Consider the following 25,559-nt stretch of genomic DNA (forward strand, 5'->3'; position numbering starts at 1 on the left):
CTCATGGAACAATTCAGGTTTTGGATTTTCAGATTCGGGATGCTTGACTAATAAGCATAATGCAAATATTCCAAAATCTGAAAAAAATCCGAAACTCTTCTGATCCTAAGCATGTTAGATAAGGGATACTCAACCTGTACAAGCTCAGCTTTTCTAGCCTCCCACAAATCAATAACAACAGAATCAAATTCCCTCCTGATCAAAAACGGGGGAGTTACATTGGTACGAGTAGATCAAGGGGTTTCTGAGTTGGGGTTCACAGCTCACATGGGTCAGCCACTGCCTGTGTCATCTGATATGTGATCAACCACATCGGGTGCTAGAACTCTCAGGTGCTCAACAAATGGTGTGCGAGTCCAGGTGACCCAGTCAGCAAGTTTCATTCCCACAACCCTCTGCTCAGATCCTGAAATAACTTGGTTATTCTCTGCTATACAACCACTGTCATGGCATCTTCACTGGTACAGGGATCAACAGGATGACACTTCCCTATTCTTTTCCATTTGCTGGCCTAACTTCTTTATCAGTCGCCCATGCTGTGTAATCTAACACAGGACTGTGACTTACCAACCTTGCTTGTGTATGTGTGTTAGGGCTTGGTGGGGGAGCTGGCTCTGGGACTGCCAACATCACCACTGGGTAACTAAGAATAAAAATGTCCACGTCTCTGCCATGCACCACCCTACCATATTCTTGAGCATCAGGGTCAAAGGAATAGATCAACTTTCCAAGACAAAATAACAGGTTTTAAAAGCTAGGGCAGAGTCACATAATAGCTTGGTATCCCAGAAACACATAAGAGCTTTTGTATAAAACCTCTATTATCTCCAAATTTCAGAAGCTGAGTTACTTTTTCTTCTGAGGTCTGACCAAAATAAGTTCTAAGGCAGTTTATTTGCTATATTTAGGATGTTCATGTGGAAGCAACGACAAACATCTGGCTACAATACTTTCTAGAATTTTGACTATTTCTTCCTGCCAGAATGAAAACATTAAGTTTTTACTGGAATAGCAAGTTAAAGTCTTCTAGCACAGAACTTCGTGACTGAGAATTTGTCTTCCTATTTGTCACATATTTAACCTAAAGCCTCTGCAATTCTAAAGAAAAAAAGAAAAAGAAAGTCCACCCTAACAAGTGTGAGTATGTTGAAGAAAAGGGGAACATGAGAAAGTAGATGAACAATAACAAAGAAAACCCTCATGCTCATTAGATGCAATCCCCACTTGTCAGCAAAGGCAAAGGACATTCGCTGCCAGGGGCGAGGCCTCACACCCTTAAACTGCATCCTAGGTTGTTCTTTTAACCATTACATATCTCTTTTCCATAACACTAACTTTCAGATAATAGAAAACCTTTAAATTGCATTAATTCCCAAACCTAAGAGTTAATTACGAATTAATGAGGGTATAGTTTTTCTAGACATCTTACCCTCTAAAGAGCCTGGGAAAACTTTCTAGAATGGGGTCTCAATTATGCACCTCAACTCTCCTTCCACTGCATCCAGCAATGGAGTTAGACACTTTTCACACCTGGCATGGTTTGGAGCTGAAAGTATTTCAACCCCATGATTTAGCACACAAGATAAGGCAAGCTGACACACAACTTTCAGATGGTTTTAAAACAATTACGGCTCAAAAACAAGATTCTTTAGAGCTGAGGCCAGATTTCTATGTTCAAAACCACAGAATTTGTTTAATCAACTAAAAACAAATCAAGACTTTACTAGATAAAAAAACTAGTCACTGACCTTTGATTAGCTACATATCCCATTAATAAATGCCAAAAGTGGCTTAAAATAAAACATAATTGAAGTCAATATCCACAAACAGGCCTCCACCCTAAATACATCATACAGATTTCTCTCCTGATCAAAAATCAGTTTAATAGTTGGCTTCTGGCTAGGTGTGGTAGCTCACACCTATCATCCCGGCACTTTGGGAGGCTGAGGCAGGAGGATTGCTAGAGACTAAGAGTTTGAGACAAACGGGCAATGTGGGAGACTCCATCTCTACAAAAACTTAACAAATTAGCCAGCATGGTGGTGCACGCCTGTAGTCCCAGCTACTCAGGAGGCTGAGGCAGGAGGATCACCTGAGCCCGAGGAGGTCAAGGCTGCAGTGAGTTTTGACTACGCCACTGCACTCCAGTCTGGGTGACAGAGCGAGACCCTGACTCAAAAAAAAAAAAAAAAAATAGGCCGGGCATGGTGGCTGGCACCTGTAATCCCAACACTTTGGGAGGCCAAGGGGGGCGGATCACTTAAGGTCAGGAGTTCAAAACCAGCCTGGCCAACATGATGAAACCCTGTCTCTACTAAAAATACAAAAAAAAATTAGCTGGGCATGGTGGTGGGCACCTGTAATCCCAACTACTCAGGAGGCTGAGGCAGGAGAATCGCTTGAGCCCGGGAGGCAGAGGTTGCAGTGAGCTGAAATCATGCCATTGCACTCCAGCCTGAGCGACAGAGTGAAATTCTGCCTCAAAAAAATAAAATAAAAATATCATCTCAAACCACAATGAGATACTACTACACACCTACTAGGATGGCTAGAATAAAAAAGTCAGAAAATAGTAAGTGTTGGCAAATATGTGGAGAAATTGGAACACATAACATTGCTGGCAGGAATGTAAAATGGCACAGCTACTTTGGAAAACAGTCTGGCAGTTCCTTTAATGATTAGACCTAGATTTCCCATGTGACCCAGCAATTCTACTCCTAGGTATTCTGCCAGTCCTCTGTATCCACAGGTTCGGCATCCACAGATTTGATTAACCACCTGATGATCAAAAATGCTAAAAACAACCCCACCAAAATGATAAAAAGTAATAGTACAATGAGAGATAATAGAAAAAAAAAAGTCAATACAGTATAACAAGTATTCACATAGTGTTTCCATTGTATGAGGTATTATAAGCAATCTAGAGATGAGTTAAAGTACACCATATGGCCGGGTGCAGTGGCTCATGCCTGTAATCCCAGCACTATGGGAGGCCAAGGCGGGTGGATCACCTGAGGTCAGGAGTTCGAGACCAGCCTGGCCAACATGGTGAAACCCTGTCTCTACTAAAAATACAAAAAATTAGCTGGGTGTGGTGGCGGGCACCTGTAATCCCAGCTACTCGGGAGGCTGAGGCAGGAGAATCACTTGAACCCAGGAGGCAAAGGTTGCAGTGAGCTGAAATCACGTCATTGCACTCCAACCTGGGCGAAAGAGTAAGACTCCGTCTCAAAATAAATAAATAAATAAAATAAAATAAACAAAGTACACCAGAGGATGTGTATATGCAAATACTATATCATTTTTTATATAAGGGATTTGAACATCTATGGATATTGGTATTCTCAAGGGTCCTAGACCCACTCCTGCTAAGATACCATGAGACAACTTTATCCTCTCAAAAATGAAAACATACATCCACACAAAAACTTGTACATAAATGTTTACAGCAGCATTATTCATAATAGCCAAAAGATGGAAACAATCCAAATGTCCATCAACTGAGGAACAGATAAAATGTGGTATATCCATACAATGAAATATTATTCAGCCATGAAAAAAATGAAGTACTGCTACATGTTACAACATGGATGAACCTTAAAACGTATACTAAGTGAAAAAAGCCAGTCATACAAGACTACATAGTATATGATCCTATTCATAGGAAATGTTCAAAACAAGGTAATCGATATGGATAGAAAGTAGGTTACTGTTTGCTTAGAGCTGAGGGGAAGGGAGATGGAGGTTGAGGAGGTGACAGCTAAAACGTGGAGTGATTAAAATGGTCTAAAATTGACTGTGGTGATAGTTGTACTTCTGTGAATATTAAATACCAATGAATTTTACACTTTAAATGGGTAAATTGTATGGTATGTGAATTACATCTCTATAAAGCTGTTAAAACATTTCAGCTGCATTTTATCCACCAACACAATTACATACTGAATAGCTTCCAGTTTCAAATCATCTTGACTTATCGGTGGCAATAAACAAGCATGCATTTCTAGATCTAGAGAGAAAGCATTGCCAGAATAAACATGCATGTACTTCTAGATCTAGAAAGAGCTGCAAGAATAAACAAGCATGTGTTTCTAGACCTAGAGAAAAAGTGCTGCAAGAATAAACACGTACGCATTTCTAGATCTAGAAGGAAAGAACGGGAACAAAATACAACCCTGTGCTCAATCACCTCCACTAGCTTCTCTGTCAGCAGTTTTTGCTCTAGAATCATTTGCCATTCTTGTGGCAATCTACCTTGATAGAAAACAAATTTTCATTTGCACACTCTGGGAGATGGGAGATATAAATAAAACTGGAGGCTTACAGAGCTCAACTTTCTGAAGAAAATATAAGGAAGACAGCCAGGGCCTATTTGTTGCAGACATACATAAAACCACTCACCACAGATTCTACATGGACAGACAGCCATGAGCACCAACACCCAAGTTGGTCTATGTTTTCACCAAAGCAAAAAAATAAACATTTTAAAAACAACGAAACGTCAAAATTTCCCCTATGTTAAAAAGGTTCCTGAAATGTAAACTTCTAATATCAACTTGGGGAATCTGCACAGCACCACACAAAGTCAGTGCTTTCTGGCCATGAGAATACAGAAGAAGCTGGTGCTTTTCAAGTTTAATATCAGCACATCTCCCTGGAGGAACACTACTGCTTAAGACTTCAGTGAAAAGATAATCTAGTAAACAGACAAATAAGATAGGTGCATACGGCCAGAAAACCCCAAAACAAAACAAAATTGAATCTCTGAGGTCAGAAAACACTGCTGTAGAGGGAAAAATTCAAAACATTCTTAAAGCCTGTTAACCAAATCTAACTTTCGATTTCATTCATTTAACACGTTTACTCAGCAAGGCCCTGTTCCAAACACCAGAGGTGCAGAAGTAGATACAATACAGCCTTTCCTTCCCAGAACTTGCATTTCAGGAGCAGAGAGACAGCAAGCAGGCACCAGGATGTGGTGTCTTCACCAAGACAGACCTGCCCAGCCAGGGGTCTCACTGCTCAGTGCACCCGACACCCTGTAGCCGAATGTCTCCCTTAGCCTACAGGTCCAACAGCAAAAACCAGCTGACCACAGTCTGTCTCTTGGTTCCAATGTAAAGTCAAGAGGCAGAGAGACAGAATACGAATGAGACAAGTGGACAAATGACAGCAAGACAGTGATGGTGGGCTTGGGTCAGGCAACCAGCCTTGATCCAAAGACAACAAGGAAGAGGGGGCGGGACAAGCCTGCCTCTGTGGGGCTATGCAGGGGGGACTTCCCCAGGAGGAGACTCTGCCCACTCAGGGCAGGCCCTACACACCAGCCCACTGACACCAAACCTTAGAGTGGCACAGACAATTGCACTTCCAGAGGCTGTATCCTGGTACACTGGCAGTATTTGTCAGGGTAGATTACAAAAAATGCTCACCAGTTCCTGGCCGCTCTCCCATCAAGGTGCCTCTACTTCTCCACCCCTTGAATCAGAGCTAGGCTGGTAGCTTGCTTTGATTAATAAAATGTGGCAGAAGTGACAATGGACAAACTCCAGGCCAAGAGCCCAAGGGACACTGCAGTGCCCACTTCTGGACTGAGAACGTTTCTGTGACCACAAAAATGAGGCCAAGTGGGCTGGAGGGAGAATAAGATTCTGCACGAGGTTCCAACCAGGGTGCCAAATGTATGGGTAAGGGAATCCCAGACTCCCCAACCCTCCAAGTCAGCCTAGTAGAGCCTCCAAATCAACACATAGACCTGTGATTTAAGCTCCACGTTTGGGATGGTTTGTTACTTAAAGCTAACTGACGCAGTTGCGGAGGACAGGGTACTTGGAAGCAGAATACAATCAACTTATAATATATTGAATTTTAGCTCTCCCTAAAGGTGTGTATCAGCAGGCAACACAATGTAAAAAATATCCCAAGCTGGCACAGTGGCTCACACCTGTAGTCCTAGCTACTTGGGAGGCTGAGGCAGGAGGATCACTTGAGTCCAAGCGTTAGAGGCTGGCCTGGGGAACATAGCAAGATCCTGTCTCTTAAAAAAAAAAAAAGTACCCCATCCAACCCAGGATATTCAGAATATGCAAGACCATTTTCTTTTGCTTCAGATAAAAGTTCTTTAATTTCTGGTAACTCTTCCAGATATATCAAATACCAAACATGACAGTTATATTTAACTGAAACAATAATCTCAACTTATTAAAACTGACAAGCTCTAAATATTGCAAAACCTTCACAAAATGGCATCTCTTATTTCCTTAGGTATAAAATGACTCATATTCAGTAAAGGTGAATTTCTTAGAGAAGAATTTACATCTTATTTATGACTCAACAACAAATGTGTGCTTTTTTCTTCTGGGTCCTAGTTTTAGCTGATAAAGTCCAGTAGGCAGAACAAAAAAAAAAAAGACACTCTAAAAGTAAACCTATTAGTACAATTATTTTTCTTTTACTTTTTTTCTCTTAAATTTTGCACCTGTTACAAGCCTAGACTACGGTAAATGTGTTTACTAGAGGATGGCAACAAGGTGGAAATTCCTCCAAACACTTGACTGAAAAAGATTTGGGGCTGGGCGCGGTGGCTCACGCCTGTAATCCCAGCACTTTGGGAGGCCGAGGCGGGCAGATCATGAGGTCAGGAGATCGAGACCATCCTGGCTAACACGGTGAAACTCCGTCTCTACCAAAAATACAAAAAAAGAAGCCGGGCGTGGTGGCGGGCGCCTGTAGTCCCAGCTACTCAGGAGGCTGAGGCAGGAGAATGGCGTGAACCCGGGAGGCGGAGCTTGCCGTGAGCTGAGATCCTGCCACAGCACTCCAGCCTGGGTGACAGGGCAAGACTCCACCTCAAAAAAAAAAGAAAAGAAAAAGATTTGGGAGCCTAATTAAGTTTCCAGACTTTAACCTATTTCCTACAGGAAAGTCACCCAAGAGCTGGTGAAACGGCAGCCGACTGCTACTCTTCAGAGTGCAAAGGTTGCCCAGCTTCAGACCTCCTTCCCTGCAACAGAAGTGATGTGGGAAGTTGGACAGACAGGTCCTACCAGTTTCAGTTACCAGGGCCCTGATGAAATTATCTTTCACTTCCTCCACAGATAAGCACTTCAGAAAAGTATCCAGGTCCCCTGAGTTCTTACACCCTCCATACTTGCCTTCAAACAACACTTGCTCGGAGCTTCGCTGCCCCACCCACCAAGCTCCCCTCCTCTGTGTTCCCTCTTCCCTCCTTCCCACCCCATGCAATGCATTCCGCAATAAGGTCCACAGCTCAGTAACAGTTTTGTTTTCTGTGTAGCATCTTGACTCCTCAAAAGAAATTCCCAAGTGTAAATAAACCTCCTGCTAGAGTTTAAATTCATTCTCTTGTCCTTACTTTTGTGCCATTAAGAGCAAGAAAAGCTTCTAAAGATGTTACTTGAAAGCCAGAAAAAATTAGAAAAAAGAGAATGTATTTGTGTATTACATATGAAAAGAAATAATTTTAAAAAGAATTTTTGGCTGGGCACGGTGGCTTACACCTATAATCCTAGCACTTGGGAGGCTGAGGCGGGAGGATCCCTTGAGCCCAGGAGTTTGAAGCCAGCCTAGGCAACATGGCAAAACCCCGTTTCTACTAAAAATACAAAAATTAGCCAGGCGTGGTGGTACATGCTTGTAATCTCAGCTACTCTAGGGGTTGAGGAGGGTGGAACGCTTGAGCCCATGAGGTCCAGGCTGCAGTGAGCCATGATCACGCCACTGCACTCCAGCCTGGGTTGACAGAACAAGACCCTTTCTCAAAAAAAAAAAAAAAAAAAGTAAAAGATGAATAAATAAAAAGAACTTTCATGCTAATAACACGTAGAAAAACAAAAAATGTTTTCTAATACATCACATTGATCTAAAAAATAGTGTTACTTAAACACTGATATATGTATATATTCTTAGTATATTTAATTGTTCTTGCTAATATTACCAGTGCAATCTTCTATCAGGGAATTTTCAAAATAAAAACTGTCTTATCATTGACCTAGAAAATTAAGTTACATGTTAACACCATACAACACCTCCCGCATGACAGGCTCTGTGTGTTTGCTCAATCCTCACACCAGCAGCTCTGAGAAAGAGGGATTATAATTGTCCCTCTGTTTCAGAAAAGGAAGCTGACACACATGGAGGCTAAGTGGCATCCCCTCATCCAGGTGGCCCAGGCCTCGCTGAGACCAGGTGGCTTAAGCTGGGAAGGTCTGGGTGTACCATCTGGCTCCAGTCTGCACCTTCCAGCAGTCTCTTAGCCAGCCTCTCACAAAAGAAAATGAGTAGAAAGACCAAATTATACTACGATTTTAAATAAAAGATACAATACCAGTTTCCAAATAAAAGGAGAAATTCAGATGTACTGTTTCTAAGGATTTTCTCATGTGTTACCAAAGCCACTCTTGATCAACTTAATATGCAAAGTCTAACCAGCAAAATGGAATTTGGTATATAATTTGACCGTTAGAAGATATAAGGAAATATGCCTCCAAAAATCATGCTTCTTACCTCAATGTCAAATATTTCCATGGTGTTGTCCAGCAGCTTTACTCTGAGGTGCAGGTGCTTCTCTTGCATTCTGGGCAAGAGAGTCTGCCCAGGCTCAAGGGTGCTAACTCCCACAGAGGTCTGGGCACCCAAGCGCGTCCCTGCAGTCTGCAGGACTCTGTATGTTCCTTCTATCTCCCCCATTCTTCACCATGAGTGAAGAAAACACTAAAATGAGAAAAAAAAAAAAAAAACACATGAAGGAATTATCACATTATTTAGGTATTAAAACAAGGTAAAAAAAGAATTATCGGAGACACGGGAATCCTCTGTACTATTACTGCAACTTCTGTGAGTCTTAATCACTTCAAAAGAAAGTGTTACAAAAGATTCTTTTCTACTCAGGCACTCATAGGTGGAGTGTGAAATAACAAGCACCACCCTCAATAACAATATTTCCAGATGCTCTATGAGCCAGGCATACCCATTAACTCATTTAACCTGTTAGACCTCACAAACGAGTGACATCACCACCACCCACCCACCTAGCAGAGGCAAGAGAGCCCAGGGCTGCCGCACCAACCCTAGGCTGCCCACTCCCCGGCACACCTCTCTCCACCAGCCCAAACAGTTATTGTGGTGATGATCCTTTTTAAGTACTAGATGGTGCCATTTCTACAAAACGTAAACAGGCTCCACAAAGCATACCATCAACGCGTGTCAGGTAGTGCACAGCAAGAGCTGAGGCATTCATGCAACTGTTCTTCCCCTCTGCTGACTTTATGTGGAGTAAAGGGCTACTCCAGCTGAGGGAAAATGCCAATAAAGGAGATGAAAACAGCCAGGTTTGTCTTTGCCAGCTTTGTACTCCTTGATTTTTCTAAGGTGTCTCACCAGGGTGGAGTGGGTGCCACTGGTAGTCTGGGAACTACCAGTATGGAATACTACCAGTATTTCACGTATGGAACTGAATGACAGCCTGGATAGGGGTAACAAGGACCACATGCCTGGTAGCAGGAGGCACGTGCCCTTGGTCAGGCCCTTCCCAGCTCCTGCCCATTCTCACAATAACCCCCATCCTCACAATAACCCCCCATCACTATCCACAGCCCACTTAACAGATGACAATGAGGGTGCAAGAAGGTCAAACACCTGGCCCAGGGAGGCGCTCATGTCCTTTTCAACTCTCCTTTCGTGCCAAGGGAAAGGTCTCTGCTTGCAAGCTATTAAGTCTAACAGGGCTATTCTTGTCATTATTTATTTAATGCACTGTAGATTTTATTTTTCCATTCAAACTGGGTATATATTTTTTAAAACAGATTTTATGGTGTATATTTGAAGTCTGCAACATGATGGCATGGGACAAACAAAGATAGTAAAATGTGTCTTCATTGTTTTTAACGAAGATCAGGCTAGTATTAGGTACTAAATATTTAGTATTAAGTATCAGCTACAATTAATAATACTAGCTTGCTTTTAACATTTATTATCTATTATTTATGGCAACTTCCCTTGTGAAATGTCTTATTTATGTTTAAAAATCGATTTTTAAATATTTAATACAATAAAACATAGTATGGCAAAAAATATGGCAAAACTGGTGATGAGATACAAATGCTGGGTGTTTAATCAACAAAGCATGCAGCACTGCACGCATTATTTTATCTCACCCAATCCCTCTCAGAGTCTTCCACTCATCTGTAACCTTTTAAAGAGTTAATCCCACTCAATCTCTGGCCCAGTCCCCTTGCGTGACAACTTAATTGCTCCGAGTCTCCTGGCCCTCTCCTCTTTTTCATGCTTATTTTGTCATCAAGACAAGCAAATCAAGAACCCCCCCTTTTGTGGAGACACAGTCTTGCTCTGTTGCCCAGGCTAAAGTGCATTGGCCCCATCTTGGTTCACTGCAACCTCCACTCCCGGGCTCAAGCAATTCTCCTACCTCAGCCTCTGGAGTGGATGGGGCCACAGGCGTGCGCCATCACACCCAGGTAATTTTTTGTATTTTTAGTAGAGATGCGGTTTCACCATGTTGGCCAGGCTGGTTTTCAACTCCTGGCCTCAAGTGATCCTCCCACCTCGGCCTCCCAAAGTGCTGGGATTACAGGCGAGCCACCACACCTAGAAAAGAACCTTTTTAATCTGTTAATTTCAAATAGGCTCTCAGTGACTTACTGCCAGGCATTTCCTACTGCACACTTAAACCTTACCCAGAAAGACAACCTTTTGAACTTCTGCACACATCCAATTTATCAAACGAGAAAGCAAAAAATGAAGAGCTAAATCCTCCAGGACAAGCAAAATGTGAGTACTATGAACAAAACGACAAGGCACTGCGAGGTCCCATCCTAATTCCTAAGCAAAGCCACTGACTGACACATTTATTAATTACCTGAGCTGCACGTTTGGCACAGGTTGGCAGTTACCTATCATCGTCAGCTGTCTTTCTCCATGCTGGATGCTCCGTGAGGGCAGGAACTAAATTCTTACTGTAAACATTTGCTAAGTATTTACTTAATGTCACTGGCATCAAAAAACATGAACTGGTACATCATGCAATGTACTGTAAAGATGATAACAGCGAAAGACAAGAGACTACAACCACAAACAGAACAACACTTTAACAAAATTACTGTTTTTGCAACACTAATATTAAACATATATGAAGTTCTGAGAATCATAACTGGGCCTTTTCATTTCAGTTCCACAAACTTTTAATTTTTATGAGTGCATAATTGTACATGTTTATGGGGTATGTGATTTTTTTCTTATTTTTTTATTGACATAAATTGTATATACTTATCATGTACAACATGATGTCCTGAAATATGTCTACACTACGGGATGGCCAAATTGAGGCAATTAACATATGCATGACCTCACAAACTTCACGTTTTTTGTGGTGAGAACACTTAAAATCCACAAAAATTAGTAATTTTCGGAAATACAATATGTATCTTAGCAATTTTCAGAAATACAATTATGTTGTTACTAACTAGAGTCACCATGCTATATAAGAGATCTTCTAAACTGCTGTCTAACTCAAGTTTTGTATCCTTATACAAGCAAACAACGTGTAATGGTCAAATTAGGGTATTTGGGATATCCTCCACCTCAAACATTTACAAATTCTTTCTGTTGGGAACATTCCAAATCCACTCCTCCAGTTATTTTGAAATATACAATAAGATATTAACTACAGTTACCCTATTGTGCTACCAAACAATAGATCTTATTTCTTCTTACTGCATTTTTGTACCCATTAATTAATTCTTCTTAATTTCCCACCCCCTACTACCCTTCCCAACCTCTGGTACCATCAATTTTTTTCACTTCCCACATATGGGTGAGAATATATGATATTTGTCTTTTTCACAAACTTTTATTTATTGAGTAGTTAATGCAAAAGTAAGAGAATGCAAATGAAGAAGACTTCCACTTTGAAGGTACCTCCAATGTGAAAACATGAAAATAAAAATAAATGATCTGTATGTTCTTGGTCAGCTCACAACATTTATCAAATATAGAACCACCAACAGTGGGTTCTTCTGAAACAAGGGATAGGATGCTTTACTCTGGTCACCAAAGGCATTCTTTCCCTTAAGTAATGCTACAAATCTGTAAACATTTATACAACTGACATACATTTTTAGAAGTCATTTCTCTTATTTATTCTATTGTATAATTCTCATTTATGTTTTCTTAAGTATAGCTTTAAAAATTTCTTCAGGTTCTTTCTCTTCTACTCATTATAAGAAAGTCATGTCTAAACATCTACTGCTAAAAAAAAAATAGACAAGACTAACCTGTAATCCCTAGAGGTGCACATTCCACTGATAAAACCATAAAAAGAAAACACAAGGAAGTTATCACTAGAAAAGTGGTCCCTTCTTGATGGGAGAGAGGGACTGTCACTGGGATGGAACACAGGGAAGGAGTTCTTAGGTTGGCGGGGCACGGTTTTATTTCTTGACCTGGACAGTGTTCATTTTATAATTCATTAAGCCATACATCTGATTCATGTTTTTATATGTGTTTATTTTATAACAAAAATGTTTAAAACAACAAGCTTCTTAACATTGCTTCCTCTTTCACGAGAACATGACACACTAGACAAATAAAAAACACTTTTCTCAGCTCAAGGAATATCAAACGCTCTTCTCAAATATGTGGCTCACACAGGAAATCTTTACACGTTTGCACACTTTCCAAGCAGCGACTTACATCCTAATGTTCATTTAGCCAAGACAGATGTCAACATGGCTGCAGCTGAGATGCAGGGCCACAACAAGATACCCTTGTTCATGAGACTGATCTTAAGAAGACAGATTCACTTGAGAGGAGATGAACCTGTGGTACTGTTGCTGATATCCCAAAGAAAAATCTGTTTGTTGTCACACAATAGTAATGTGGCATAAACTATCCATTTAATAATTACTCAGCTTTAAGATTAAGACTTATATTTAAGACTTTAACACTAAATTTAAGACTAAGACTTAAGTTTAAGACTTTAAGTTTATTACTAAGCTTACGAAAGCTTAAAAAGACCTTAATAAAGCCAGGAATAGTGGCGCACACCTATGATCCCAGCTACTCAGGAGACTGAGGTGGGAGGACCACTTGAGGCTAGCAGTTTGAAACCAGCCTGAGCAACACAGTGAGACTCTATCTCTAAAGAAATGTAAAAAAATACATTAATAGAAAACCGGCAGGTAACCCCATTGCTGTGACTGTCGGTTCACCTCAGTGTCAAAGCCTGTCAATCCCAGCTACTCGGGAGGCTGAGGCTGTTTTACATAAATTTTGACTAATGAAAATTACCTTTGCTTTGCTTTGTGTGCTTATAAACAAGTATTAAAGAGGCAAGAACACACAGGCTAGACTAGAAACATGGCAAGGCCATGAACAGTCCTTGGCACACCATGTTCTGTGGTCCTAGGAACCTGGCGTCAACCTCTGCCCATCCCTGCTCCTGCCAGCAAAACTTCCCAGATACCCAGAGGAAAGTGGCAATGTAAACAACCAAGAATTCGTGGGGGACTCAGTTTATTGTGCCATCTTCTTTCAATGTGAATGAAATGCTTTGCAGTCTTCATTCCTAAAAACATTTCTGGTGGCCGATACAATTTGCACTACTGACATTTGGTCCTGCCTACTACAAACTCTGCTCTTGTGAGTATAGTCTCATTTAACAATAACAGAAAACCCTGTGACATGTATTTCCATTTTAAAGTTGGAAAATTTAGCTCAAAAGTCTGCCAAAGCTTTGGGTGATAATGATGTACTGAGTAGGTTTGTAACAAATGGACCACTCTAGTGACAAATGTTGACAGTAGGGGATGCTGTGTGTATGTGGGTGTGGAGGGTATATGGAAAATCTCTTTACCTCCTGCTTAATTTTGCTATTAACCTAAAACTGCTCTAAAAAATAAAATCTATTAAAAAAAAAAAAAAAAGGCCTGCCAAGGAACAAATAACTTAGAAGTGACAGAGCTAGGACTTGGGCCCAGACTTGGCTACCAAAACTCTTCCCCTTCTGCTGGAAAATCAGCACATGGCTTTTTAGACAAAAGCATAGTCCACCATCCACAGTAACAGGTAGGGGCTAACATTTCTATTTTGCAATTAAAAAAAACCACCTTTTCTAAAATATTTTTCACTGTCTGCTTTGGGAAAATAAAAAACTAAACTCCTCTACGACCAATCCAAGAAAGAATATGAACTTAATATTTCACTACACTCGTCTAATATGAAAGTCCACTGCAGCATTGGGAACAAACTTCACTGCTGATGATGTTCAAATGGAATTCTTCCTCAATCCCTCAACCCTGGGGTGCGTTACCTCTTTACTGCAGCACAGCAAGAGACGGATCCTTCTTTATTCTCTTTCTAAGCATTACTAACTTTTAGAATAAGGAACTAAACAGTCAATGTGAGGAAGCAGAGAAATGTCAAGACCTGTACTGTAAAGTAAGGCCTTCAAACTGCTAATGAGAAATGGCTGGCTGGGCAGGTGGGCGGGCCAGCAGGGCTTGCACACCCTCCCCAGAACACTGCTGCATAAAAACACACCAACACTGCTACAGTGTTGTCTGAAGGCAGTGTGGCCCGAGCATCAAAGAAACCACGCTTGGCCCCAGAAGCTTGGGGAGAAGGGTGCTGCAGAACTCACCTGCACACACTTCTCCAGCAGGCGCTTCAGGATGGCTGTGTCACTTGCACAGAGCTGACCACTGAGGAGGATCCATATGTGGGCAACGCTGTCCCTTAAACACCAAGAGGGGCAGTCAACAACTCAAGAACTCTGCTGATGGAAGAGCGTTTACTGACACAGAAAGGTATCTACCAAGCTGTCATTTAACAAAGACCAAATAAAAAGGCAGGCGCTAATGGGGAACAAGGAAGGAGGCAGCAGCAGCTGGGGATGGTGGAAATTCAGGGCCAGCACACTTTATTTATTAGGTTTCAATTTCAACTCTGCCATTAACAAACTCAGCCACGGCACCACTCCCAGCCCCAGCTTTTTCAATTGGAAAATGACAGAGGAAGGGAAGGGCTAATCAGATATTTTTCAGGTCTAAGAATCCATGATTCTGTGATAAGGCAGCTCAATGTGAGAACAAACGGAAAGAAAATGTGTTCTTGATTTCTACTAATTTATAGTGTTTGGTAGCCAAAAATTAAATATACCCCATAAAATCATGTTATCACAATCTTCCTACCTTAGCATAATGCAACAGTGGCTAAATGTTTGCAAGAAAAGGAAGATCACTTTCAGACAAATTCAATAACATAGTATACACACAGACTAATTGTTCCAAAGAGATTTCTTTGTACATAACCAATATTTGAAAATCTTACTTTTACTCCCCAGGTTATTTTTTTTAATTGCCTGAACACTAAACAGATGTATTATTTCCTTTAGAGTGTATTTTAGATCCTCTACACCTGGTATCCTGATTTTATGTTAAAATTCTACAAACTGAAAAACAGAAGTTTTAGGAGCTGAAGTGAATCTGGATAACTGATTCTCAATACTTCTGTGGGGGATGGTATGAAGCCATCCAATTTAACATCAAAATCTTTACAGAAAAAAGCAAGATCTGTATATGCTGCTTTGGTGTGAAAGTGAATAAAAGGTGCAAAACCAGGTGCATGGCATGCTAACCTCTGTTAAAAGAGGAAGAAAAAATATATATGTGTGTGTATATATATGTGTGTGTGTGTATATATATGTGTGTGTATATATATGTATGTGTATATATATATATACACACACACACATATATATATATATATATTTTTTTAGTAGTGATGAGGTCTCACTAGGTTGCCCAGGCTGGTCTCAAACTCTCATGCTCAAGTGATTCCACTGCTTTAACCTCCCAAAGTGGTATGTATTTGTTTACATTAAAAAAAAAAAAGCATAAACCAAAAACTAACGAAAATGGTTACCTATGAGGGAGGAAGTGAACGGGGTAACCAATGTTGGAAACTGTACACGGTGTTTAGTAGTTTTGATATGGGAACCTCATAAATGGTTTCACATAATTAGAAAGCAAAATTAAATCAATATTTTAGAAAAGCAAGTCCTAAAAACCCAAACGAAATGAAACAAATGGTTTTAACTGTAAATCAAGACATCAGCTAAACTAAAGAAAATTACTTCAAGTGACTTCAAAGCCCAGTAACTTCATTCTACATCACCAGGAAAATATATCCTAAGGAATAAAAGAACCACAAAGAAATACTACAGGATAAATGACCTTGTCTCTTTGGTAAATGGCAACAAAAAAAGGAAACAGTGTGTGTATGTGTGTAAATACAAACTGCTAAGACATGTTATCTATAAAGTATGATGTTATCAAATGCTATATATAGGACCTTATTTGAATCCTGAATCAAATATTTACAGATCAGAGAAATGCGAATGCTAACTAAGCATCAGATGATATTAAGAGGTTAATATTATTTTCTAGTGTTTTAGTGGTATTGTGGGTACATGAAGGGCAAAAAAGTCCCTCTCTCTTAGAGATGGATACTAAAGTATTTATGAATAAAATGAAATAATATCTAGCATTTACTCTAAAATAATCCAACGAGTTGGGGATCAGTGGAGGTGGGTATAGGAAAAAAAGATTGTCCATGTGTTGATAATTGACGCTGTATACATGGGCTTTATTATTTTCTCTACTTTTGTGAATGTTTGGAATTTTCCACAAGTGAAAACAAAAAACAAATCTAGCAATAATTTTTGATGTACATAAGAATTCAAGGAACCCATGCAAGAGTTCAAGCTGAGAGAGAGGGAGAGAGAAGTTCCTACTTTATGAAATCCTGGCCCAGTCTCTACTTTCCATAAGAAACTATAGCCTTGAAAACGAAGCTGCTTGATCAAGGCCACAGACCTGATTTGTGCAGGGGTGAGACTAATATCTGGCATGGCTCCCAGTCCAATAGACTACTGTGCAAATTCTTCAAGACTAAAAAACATAAGACTATATTTACAGGGATCATTTCTACAGTTCATTACTGGAGAAGTTTCTCTCAGGATGTAGAGCAGAAAAGATGTATTAAAAATGACCGTGACGGAATAGTTGTCAAGAAAAAATGAAAAGTATTAAAAAGATTAAAAACAAACAAAAAACTGATTTAAAGAACTGTAAATCCATGCATTATGAATTCACTCTTTCCTCCATTTTATTTCAGTTATTGTATTTTTCACTAAAATTCCCACTTCTTTATATCTTCTATGTTCTTGCCAAGACTTTCTATATTTCCATCTGTTTCAAGAGTAGCTTTACTTCTTGGACTATTTTAATAATAAGGGTTTTATAAAGTTTTATTTTATTTTTTAAACTGTAGCCTTAACAAATTTCCACAAACTTAGCAGCTTAAAATAAGAGCCCCTTACTATCTCACAGTATCTACGAGTTAGAAGTTTGAGTGTAATGTTAACTCAGCGGAGTTCTCTGCTTAGGGTCTCAAAAGCTCTAAGTCAAAGTGTCAGCTGACCTGGGGTCTTACGTGGATTTTCTTGGGGGAGAATACACTTACAGGCTCATTAAAGTCTGTGTGGATATAGGACTGAGGTCCTTACTTCTTGCTGGCTGTCAGCTGTTTGTCATTCTCATTCCTTGGCTCACGGCCCCTTCCATCTTCCATGCCAGAAACCTTACGTTGAAAACTTCTTATCTTCCAATCTCTCTGTCTTCCCCAACTGCTACCAGCTGGAGGAAGATCCCTGCTTTTAAAGGCTCATACAATTACCTAAAGCCCACCTGGATAATCTAGACAACAAATCCAGGCTAGTTGATTCGTACCCGTCATTACATCTGCAACATGCTTTTGCCAAGTCAGTCGTATATTCCTAGGATAAACACTAGGAGGTCAAGCTCATGGAGGCCACAAATCTGCAGACCACAGTCTATCAGATAATTCCAACATAGGCACCACCTCAGCTTTAGCCTGTGTCTTTTTTCACGAGTTATTTTCCTGGTTCTTCACATGCTGAGTAAATTTTGCATTGTATCCTGGACATTTTTAACATTATGCTCTTAGAGACTCTTGATCTTGTTTAAATCCTATGGGGAATGCTGGTATTTTGTTGAGCAGGCACTGGCCTGGCTGGATTCAGTCCCCAAGTCCTGACCAGCCTTCTTTTTTTTTTTTTTTTTTTGAGACGGAGTCTTGCTCTTGCCCAGGCTGGAGTGCGTGGCGCAATCTCTGCTCACTGCAAGCTCCGCCTCCCAGGTTCACACCATTCTCCTGACTCAGCCTCCTGAGTAGCAGGGACTACAGGTGCCTGCCACCACGCTCGGCTAATTTTTTTTTTTTTGTATTTTTAGTAGAGACGGGGTTTCACTGTGTTAGCCAGGATGATCTCGATCTTCTGACCTTGTGATCCGCCCACCTCGGCCTCCCAAAGTGCTGGGATTACAGGCGTGAGCCACCGCGCCCAGCCCTGACCAGCCTTCTGTAGAACATGGTATCAGTGTCACTTTCACTTTCAAAGCCTTTGCCGTGTTCCTCAGCAATGTCCTGCAGGTACCTATTTGCTTGGTGGCCAGCCTGCCTTCCAGGCAATGGTCTATCCCATAGTTGAGTTCTGTCTTTGGCAACCTGTTTTGGGTCACATCACGCATGCATAGCTCAGTGTTGAGCCTGTAAGTTAACTAACAACTTCATGGGGTCACTTTCCTGAGCTCTTCCCTCTCTGGAATCTCCCTAGTATCCTTTCCAGTGACCTGCACTCCCCTTTTCAGACTCCAACCAGAAACCTACGGCTTTAATTACTCCGTTTAGCCATGCTCTTCCTGTGCCTGCATCTTGCCTGGGACTGAGCTACAGGAGGGAAGGGAATAAAAAGGCAACTGGGGTCTTCCCCATTCCCTAAGAGTTTTAGGTGTTCACACACTCCTGCCACTGCAGGGCTGACCGGAGGAGAGGAAGCAAGAAGGAAAAAAATGATGGCTTTCTCCCACTTTCTGTCTTGGGGCCCAACTATAAAACTACTCTGTAGCTCTCCCTGTTCACACTGGGTACCTGCCTCCAGGTTTTGGACAGCTGGAGTCCAGGGCAGGGGATGCTGAAGGGAAGACAGGAAACTCACTACTGGTGCAAAGTGGTGCTTCAAATTCTGGCCTTCTCCCCCATCCGCCTGTTACCGTTTACTTGTCGGAGTCCTCAACAACTGCTCCATGCACATGTCCAGATCTTACAGCCACAGACAGTGGCAGAGGCAGGATGGAATATGCTCCCTCCACCTCCCAGAACCACAGCTCCACATCCATGCATTTTAAAACATATTTACGGTGGTTATCATTGGGAGGGGTAAGAGGATTGATTTTTATTTTCTTCTTCCTTATTTTCTGTATTTGTCAAATCGCCTACAGTGATGAGTATACATTATCTTCGAAGTCAGATGGTTTCTCTGCAGAATCTTACAGAAGTACTACCAGCTTTAAAAGTCTTAACTGATAGGGGCTACCTACAGTATGCCATTACTTACCTTCCAAGAGAAAGCTGGAATAACTGTCTTTCCCCTTAGAGTTGTATTTGCTCTTCTTTCAAAAATAGTTCAATTAAAAATTAATATATATATATATTTTTGAGATGGAGTCTTGCTCTGTCGCCCAGGCTGGAGTGCAGTTGCGCAATCTCGGCTCACTGCAAGCTCCACTTCCCAGATTCACACCATTCTCCTGCCTCAGCCTCCCGAGTAGTTGGGACTACAGGTGCCCACTACCACACCTGGCTAATTTTTTGTATTTTTAGTGAGACAGGGTCTCACCGTGTTAGCCAGGATGGTCTTGATCTCCTGACCTCACGATCTGCCCGCCTCAGCCTCCCAAAGTGCTGGGATTACAGGCATGAGCCACCGCGCCCGGCCAAAATTAATATTTTTAAACACTCTCTGGGTTCCATTTCTGGTTCAGATACTGATACTTGTTTTCCAACATTCATCTTATTAACTACTATACTAACAAAGCAACTGAGATTTTAATCATAAAGAGGGACCAGGCGTGATGGCTCACGCCTGTAATCCCAGCACTTCGGGAGGTGGAGGCGGGTGGTTTACTTGAGGTCAGGAGTTCGAGACCAGCCTGGCCAACATGGCGAAACCATGTCTCTACTAAAAATACAAAAAAAATTGGCCGGGCGTGGTGGCGTGTGTCTGTAATCCCAGCTACTTGGGAGGCTGAGGCAGGAGAATCGCTTGAACGTGGGAGGCATAGGTTGCAGTGAGCCAAGATTGCACCACTGCACTCCAGCCTGGGTGACAGAGTGAAACTCTGTCTCAAAAAAATAAATAAATAAAATAAAATAAAAAAAAATAATAAAGGGGACAAGAGATTTATAAAAGCCTAGTAATTTAAACAATTTCTAAAAGTAGTTCCTCCTTCCCAAACACATTCCCACTAGCTCCTGGAAGATTCACTTAGCACTTCACCTCACATTCCCCTACTGGGTTATCTGGCATCAAGCCAGGGACCAGGAAACTACCCCCACAAAAGCAGTTTGACTATAGAGCTAGTCTGGCTCAGGTTTCTGGGCCCTCACTTGCACCAACTCCTTCCAATGTCCCGAGAAAGGACCTAAGCAGAGTGTTCCTATGGTCATACACTTTTGTAAAATTTACCCCCAAAATATTCTAATTGCAATAAATTAAGACTACTGCCTTTTCCCACTGCAACTCTGCCTCTGTTCCTCTTCCCCTTCATGTCAGGTAGCTTGGGAGGGGCTGCTGGCATTTTTGAGATCCACCTAAGGGTACATTAAGTTGGAGAAAGACCCTTAGTTTGGGTTTAACAGGACACATTTATGCTGTTTACAGTTACTTCTACTATGCAAACTTAGGTGATTACCAGCAATCTCAATGCAGGTATTCCTTCTAGAAATACTGCTGTCACCCACTGTGCTGGTTCACCAGGGCTTTTATGAAATAAAGGTGAAGGGCCAGGGATCCTGTGGCAATGTGAATAGGTCCAGTGGGGTCTGACTCAGGGAAGTGTGTGGGCAGTGGAAAGGAAACATGGTTTGAAATGGAGGGAGCCAGATGCTTGTTTGTGGGGAATTTACCATCAGACGTGCTAAAATATAAGCAAATAGATCAGTTACCAGAAAAATAATCAATATAGCAGTACAATTCTGTGTGCCTTAGATGTGTTTTTTTTTTTCTTTTTTGAATGGAATTGTGCGAAACAGGATTTACCTGAACATCTGTTTTTCTGGGACACCAACCTGTAGCAGTACTAGAAACAGCAAATACGTCTATATGTGAAACCATAAGTTTTATGTACCCTATCAACAATAAAAATTTATCAACTGTGCTAGAGGAATCACTGAGTTCTTTCTATATCCTGTCATATGAAAATGTGATTAAAAAGCACACAGCCAAAGGAAAAATATTACACAGGTGTGTTAGATAATTAACAAACGTTATTTTTCTCAATTTAGCCATTTGCATTATTGATCAGCTTTTTCAAATTTGTTACATTCTCATTCTAAATATTCACTTTTTTTTTTTTTTTTTGAGACAGAGTCTTGCTCTGTCACCCAGGCTGGAGTGCAGTGGTGTGATCTCGGCTCACTGCGACCTCCGCCTCTCGGGTTCAAGTGATTCTCCTGCCTCAGCCTCCTGAGTAGCTGGGACTACAGGCACGTGCCACCACACTTGGCTAATTTTTTGTATTTTTAGTAGAGACGGGGTTTCACTGGGTTAGCCAGGATGGTCTTGATCTCTTGACCTCGTGATCCACCCACCTCGGCCTCCCAAAGTGCTGGGATTGCAGGCATGAGCCACCACCGCTCCCAGCCTCACTTTCTAAATTAGTTTTCACTTGTAACTTTGTATTCTTTCTCTTAAAGAGTTCTCCCCTTCCCCCAAATTGTATACCTTCAAGCTCCATAAAACCTGGCATCTACCTCTGCCTCAGAAGAAATCTGATTAATTCATTCAAATATTTATTGAGCTCTATTCTGTTTCAGGCAAGTCTAAATGCTTAGGGATACAGGAGTTCCTAAGGGAGAAAAAACCCCCCTATATAGTGGACAAATACGAAGAAGACAGTACCTAACATGTATTAAATGGTGATTAAGTGCCTTGGACTGAGTAAAGTGAGGATGGTAGAGAGGAAGTTGGCAGCTGGAGGGAGACAGGGAGGAGGCTTCATCAAGAGGACAAGGTCCAAGACAAGGCCTCAAAAATTTCCTGGTACACATTACAACAGCTACCATGTTCCTATATGACCACCACTGCAAGGAGATGCATGTCAAGCCCTTTGCTTCTGTCATCTCATTTAATCCTCACAATAACCATGTGCAGCTGGCATCAAGGAACTCAGGCTCAGAAAGGTTAGTGATTTGTTAGCAGTCACTCAGCTCCGCAAGCGGCCTCAACCCCATGGTGATTGCATGGTGTGCACAGAGCACACAAAGATAAAGAAGTTTAATTCAGAAAGGGAGACAACTGAGAAAGTAACCACTACTACCTGCCCACTGCAGTCACAGAGAGAGCAGAAAGTAAGAGGCAGCACCGCTGGCTAGCCTGACCTGGAGCAGCTTCCCTCACAGGGGAACAGGAGACCAGGTGGACAAAGGGCATAGTGTGTGCACAGGCAGAGGACTACATAGAAACTGCAGGAGCAGCTGGGAAAGGACGAGTATAGTTGGGCTGAGACACCCGAGGGGAGGTGGGGAGGCGGCCTGGGGTTGTGCTGTGCGAGCTCTAGGGGGCCAACTGGATGGAATCCCATACCTAAGTAGGTTTTGCAGCTGGGATAGGACATGACCACATTTTCATTTTGGGAAGCAATCAGGAGGATGGGCTGGGAAGGGTAAAGATGGGATTAAGCAAGATTCATCACTGCATCCTACATTATAGGGCCTTTTTGTTTTTGAATTTTAAAATGGCAATAAACTAAAACACCAGTTTAGGGGAAAACAATTCATGACTCTTAAAATAAAACCACTTACATCACTCTAACTACCCTCCTGATCCTGTTCATGTCCTCATGTATTTTTACAACACTATAATTGCTTTGTACACACCATTTCAACCTTTCAGTTAAGTCACATTTTAAAGCATATTTCCGTGGATCAAAATGGTTTAAATTTTCCTTGGATGGGAGGATGGGATTCAGCTTGCTGAAGCATGTTTACTTGCTATGGAGTACTCTACCATACTGACACAACAAAGTTTATCAGATTGTTTTGAAAAGTGTGATTCCAAAATCAAAATCTTTGCCACATACTGCTACTTTCCAAAAAGATTAGACCAATTTACAGAATCACTGTCAACTAAACGCTCCCTGGAAAATCACCAAAGACTGGGCTTTATCATATTGCTTTGTAGGATCCTCAACTTTTCAACTCCCTGTGGCACTGACAAATACGCTATGGTCAAAGGACTCTATATTCTGATCTCAGAGAACATGACTGGAATTACCTCAGCTCAGCATCCAACACTACAATGGGGTTTTGCCTGTATATCTAGCACTATGCTGTGTTTATGAAGCTCATGACGCACTGAGTAAAGGGGAAGCTGGCAAGCTGATATGAAAGTGGGTGAAGGAAAAATAAGAACAAAACTGAAAGGGTAAGCAGCAGTAAGAAAAATCTGTTACTGTCTGAATATAGAAGAGGTATTGATGTGACTAGAAGCAGGGGTGTTTGGAAAGGAAGGAAGCAACTGAATTCTTTGGGCCAAATGGATTTAAATGAGCTCACATGGAATTGCCCATGCATTGATCTTTGCTTTGGCAATCCAGTTCATATCATTCCCTCCAAACAGGATAAATTTGCTTAATTATTGCCTAATTTTTTCTCAACTGTGTTTTGTAAATATCCAGGGTTAGCTTGTTCTACTTTCTACTCGGATTATTTGTCCACCTGATAATAATAATGGCTAACATTTATTAAGCACTTACCTTGTGCCAGGCATCTTGTTAACACAGCTTTTTTTATTTTATTTTTTTTTGAGACAGAGTCTTGCTCTGTCGCCCAGGATGCAGTGCAGTGGCACAATCTTGGCTCAACGCAACCTCCACCTCCTGGGTTCAAGTGATTCTCGTGCCTCAGCCTCTCAAGTAGCTGTGATTACAGGCGTGCGCCACCAGCCCAGCTAATTTTTGTGTTTTTAGTAGAGATGGGGTTTCACCCTGTTGACCAGGCTGGTCTGGAACTCCTGAGCTCATGTAATCTGCCTGCCTCGGCCTTCCAAAGTGCTGGGATTACAGCCACTGTGCCTGGCCAAGGTAAGTAAATTTTAAACTCATTTTTTGAATAAGGAACCTGAGGCAGAGAGAAATGAATACACCTTATATCAACTTCCTCTTTGGGAAAGGAATTAGTATAGAAGGAACCTGGAAATCTACTAACGACTGATAGTCCTATAGGTAAATAAGCCAGCAAACTTCTGCAGTCCAGGAAACTGCATCGTCAGCATTTAGTTTGTTAATAGTGAACCATCTAATGAGAATCTGCAACAAGAATAGGGCACATGAGAAGTACAGATGGTATTTGCAAGTACCTAGGTGTGACCCTAAACTGGTCATTCCACCTCTTTCAACCTCCCTTTCCTCTATTTTAAAATAGGGCTATGCAACTTGGTCATGTCTCTGAAGAGTTTTGGAAAAGTGAATAAATAACGAGCATGAAGTGCTTCCTAAACCTTTAAGGACCTCAAAAAAACAAACAAAAAAAACACCAAAAAAAAAAACTTTCAACAAGCAGATGTAGAAAATTTAAATTATATTTGGCCTACAAGTAAAGGTTACTCCGTGTTTCCCTACCTCAAATGTCCTCTCCCATCTCTCTGGTACTGAGAAAATTTGCGTCGCCTGTTATAAGGCAGTCTACACAAGGCCAACATGCTAACCCACGGCCACCTCAGGGTTATCAAACATTTACACAGTGGCCCAGACAAAAATACCCCACGGAAACAAAACAGAAACAAACCCAGAGAGAAAAACCACCTTTTAAAGATTTGGCCTTGGGTTTTAAATCTGCCCATCCTTTTTTAACACTATGTATTGACAATCTTTCCTTCAATGATGCCTTGTTCTAATTTCTGTTTTTCACATCCATTAGTGGCACACGATAGGCCAGCGGTTGCTGCCATAGCGGGAATGGAAAAGGTGCCTGTAATCTGGGTGTGTAATGTACTGGGCCATATTCTGGTCCCGTTTTCATGGGTTTCCCATGGTAGGCTACCCACTGGCTTAGGAGTATTTCTAGCCCTTAGTGGAGTAAAAATATTAACACCTAACACTTGATTCCCACCTTTAAGATACAATTTAAAGAAATGCTAAAAAGGCAAACGGCTCAAAATGCATCCACCAGGCACCTCCAGGCCCATACCGTGCGCGTCCCTATGGCCCACTCTGGGGTGTCCTTCCGGGGTGGGACACTCCCCGGCCCACGGCCCTGCCGGCCTCCACGGGGCACCGCTCAACCAGCGAGTCCACGCGGGACACTCCCCGGTCTACAGCCCCACCGGCCTCCTCCACGCGGCACTCCTCAACCCGGGAGTCCACGCGGGCCACTCCCCG

The 25,559-nt window shown here is 41.6% G+C and overlaps 1 protein-coding gene across 6 annotated transcripts in view; it reads right to left on the reverse strand.

Annotated features, from left to right (window-relative positions):
• The window catches only part of FARP2 (FERM, ARH/RhoGEF and pleckstrin domain protein 2), a 142,002-nt gene that overhangs the window by 114,323 nt on the left and 2,120 nt on the right, over nt 1-25,559 (reverse strand). For 3 of the 6 annotated variants that reach the window (XM_058436407.1, XM_032761258.2, XM_058436413.1), the window contains exon 2: nt 8,527-8,733. In XM_058436407.1, the coding sequence (XP_058292390.1) occupies nt 8,527-8,709 (183 nt within the window). In that variant the 5' untranslated portion in view covers nt 8,710-8,733. Of the gene's footprint in view, nt 1-8,526; nt 8,734-9,114; nt 9,130-14,677; nt 14,772-25,559 lie in introns of those variants that run through there. The other 3 variants (XM_058436406.1, XM_058436418.1, XM_058436410.1) reach the window with 2 other exon arrangements.

Source organism: Hylobates moloch, unplaced genomic scaffold (assembly GCF_009828535.3).
Source record: "Hylobates moloch isolate HMO894 unplaced genomic scaffold, HMol_V3 SCAFFOLD_1, whole genome shotgun sequence".
Taxonomy (NCBI): domain Eukaryota; kingdom Metazoa; phylum Chordata; class Mammalia; order Primates; family Hylobatidae; genus Hylobates; species Hylobates moloch.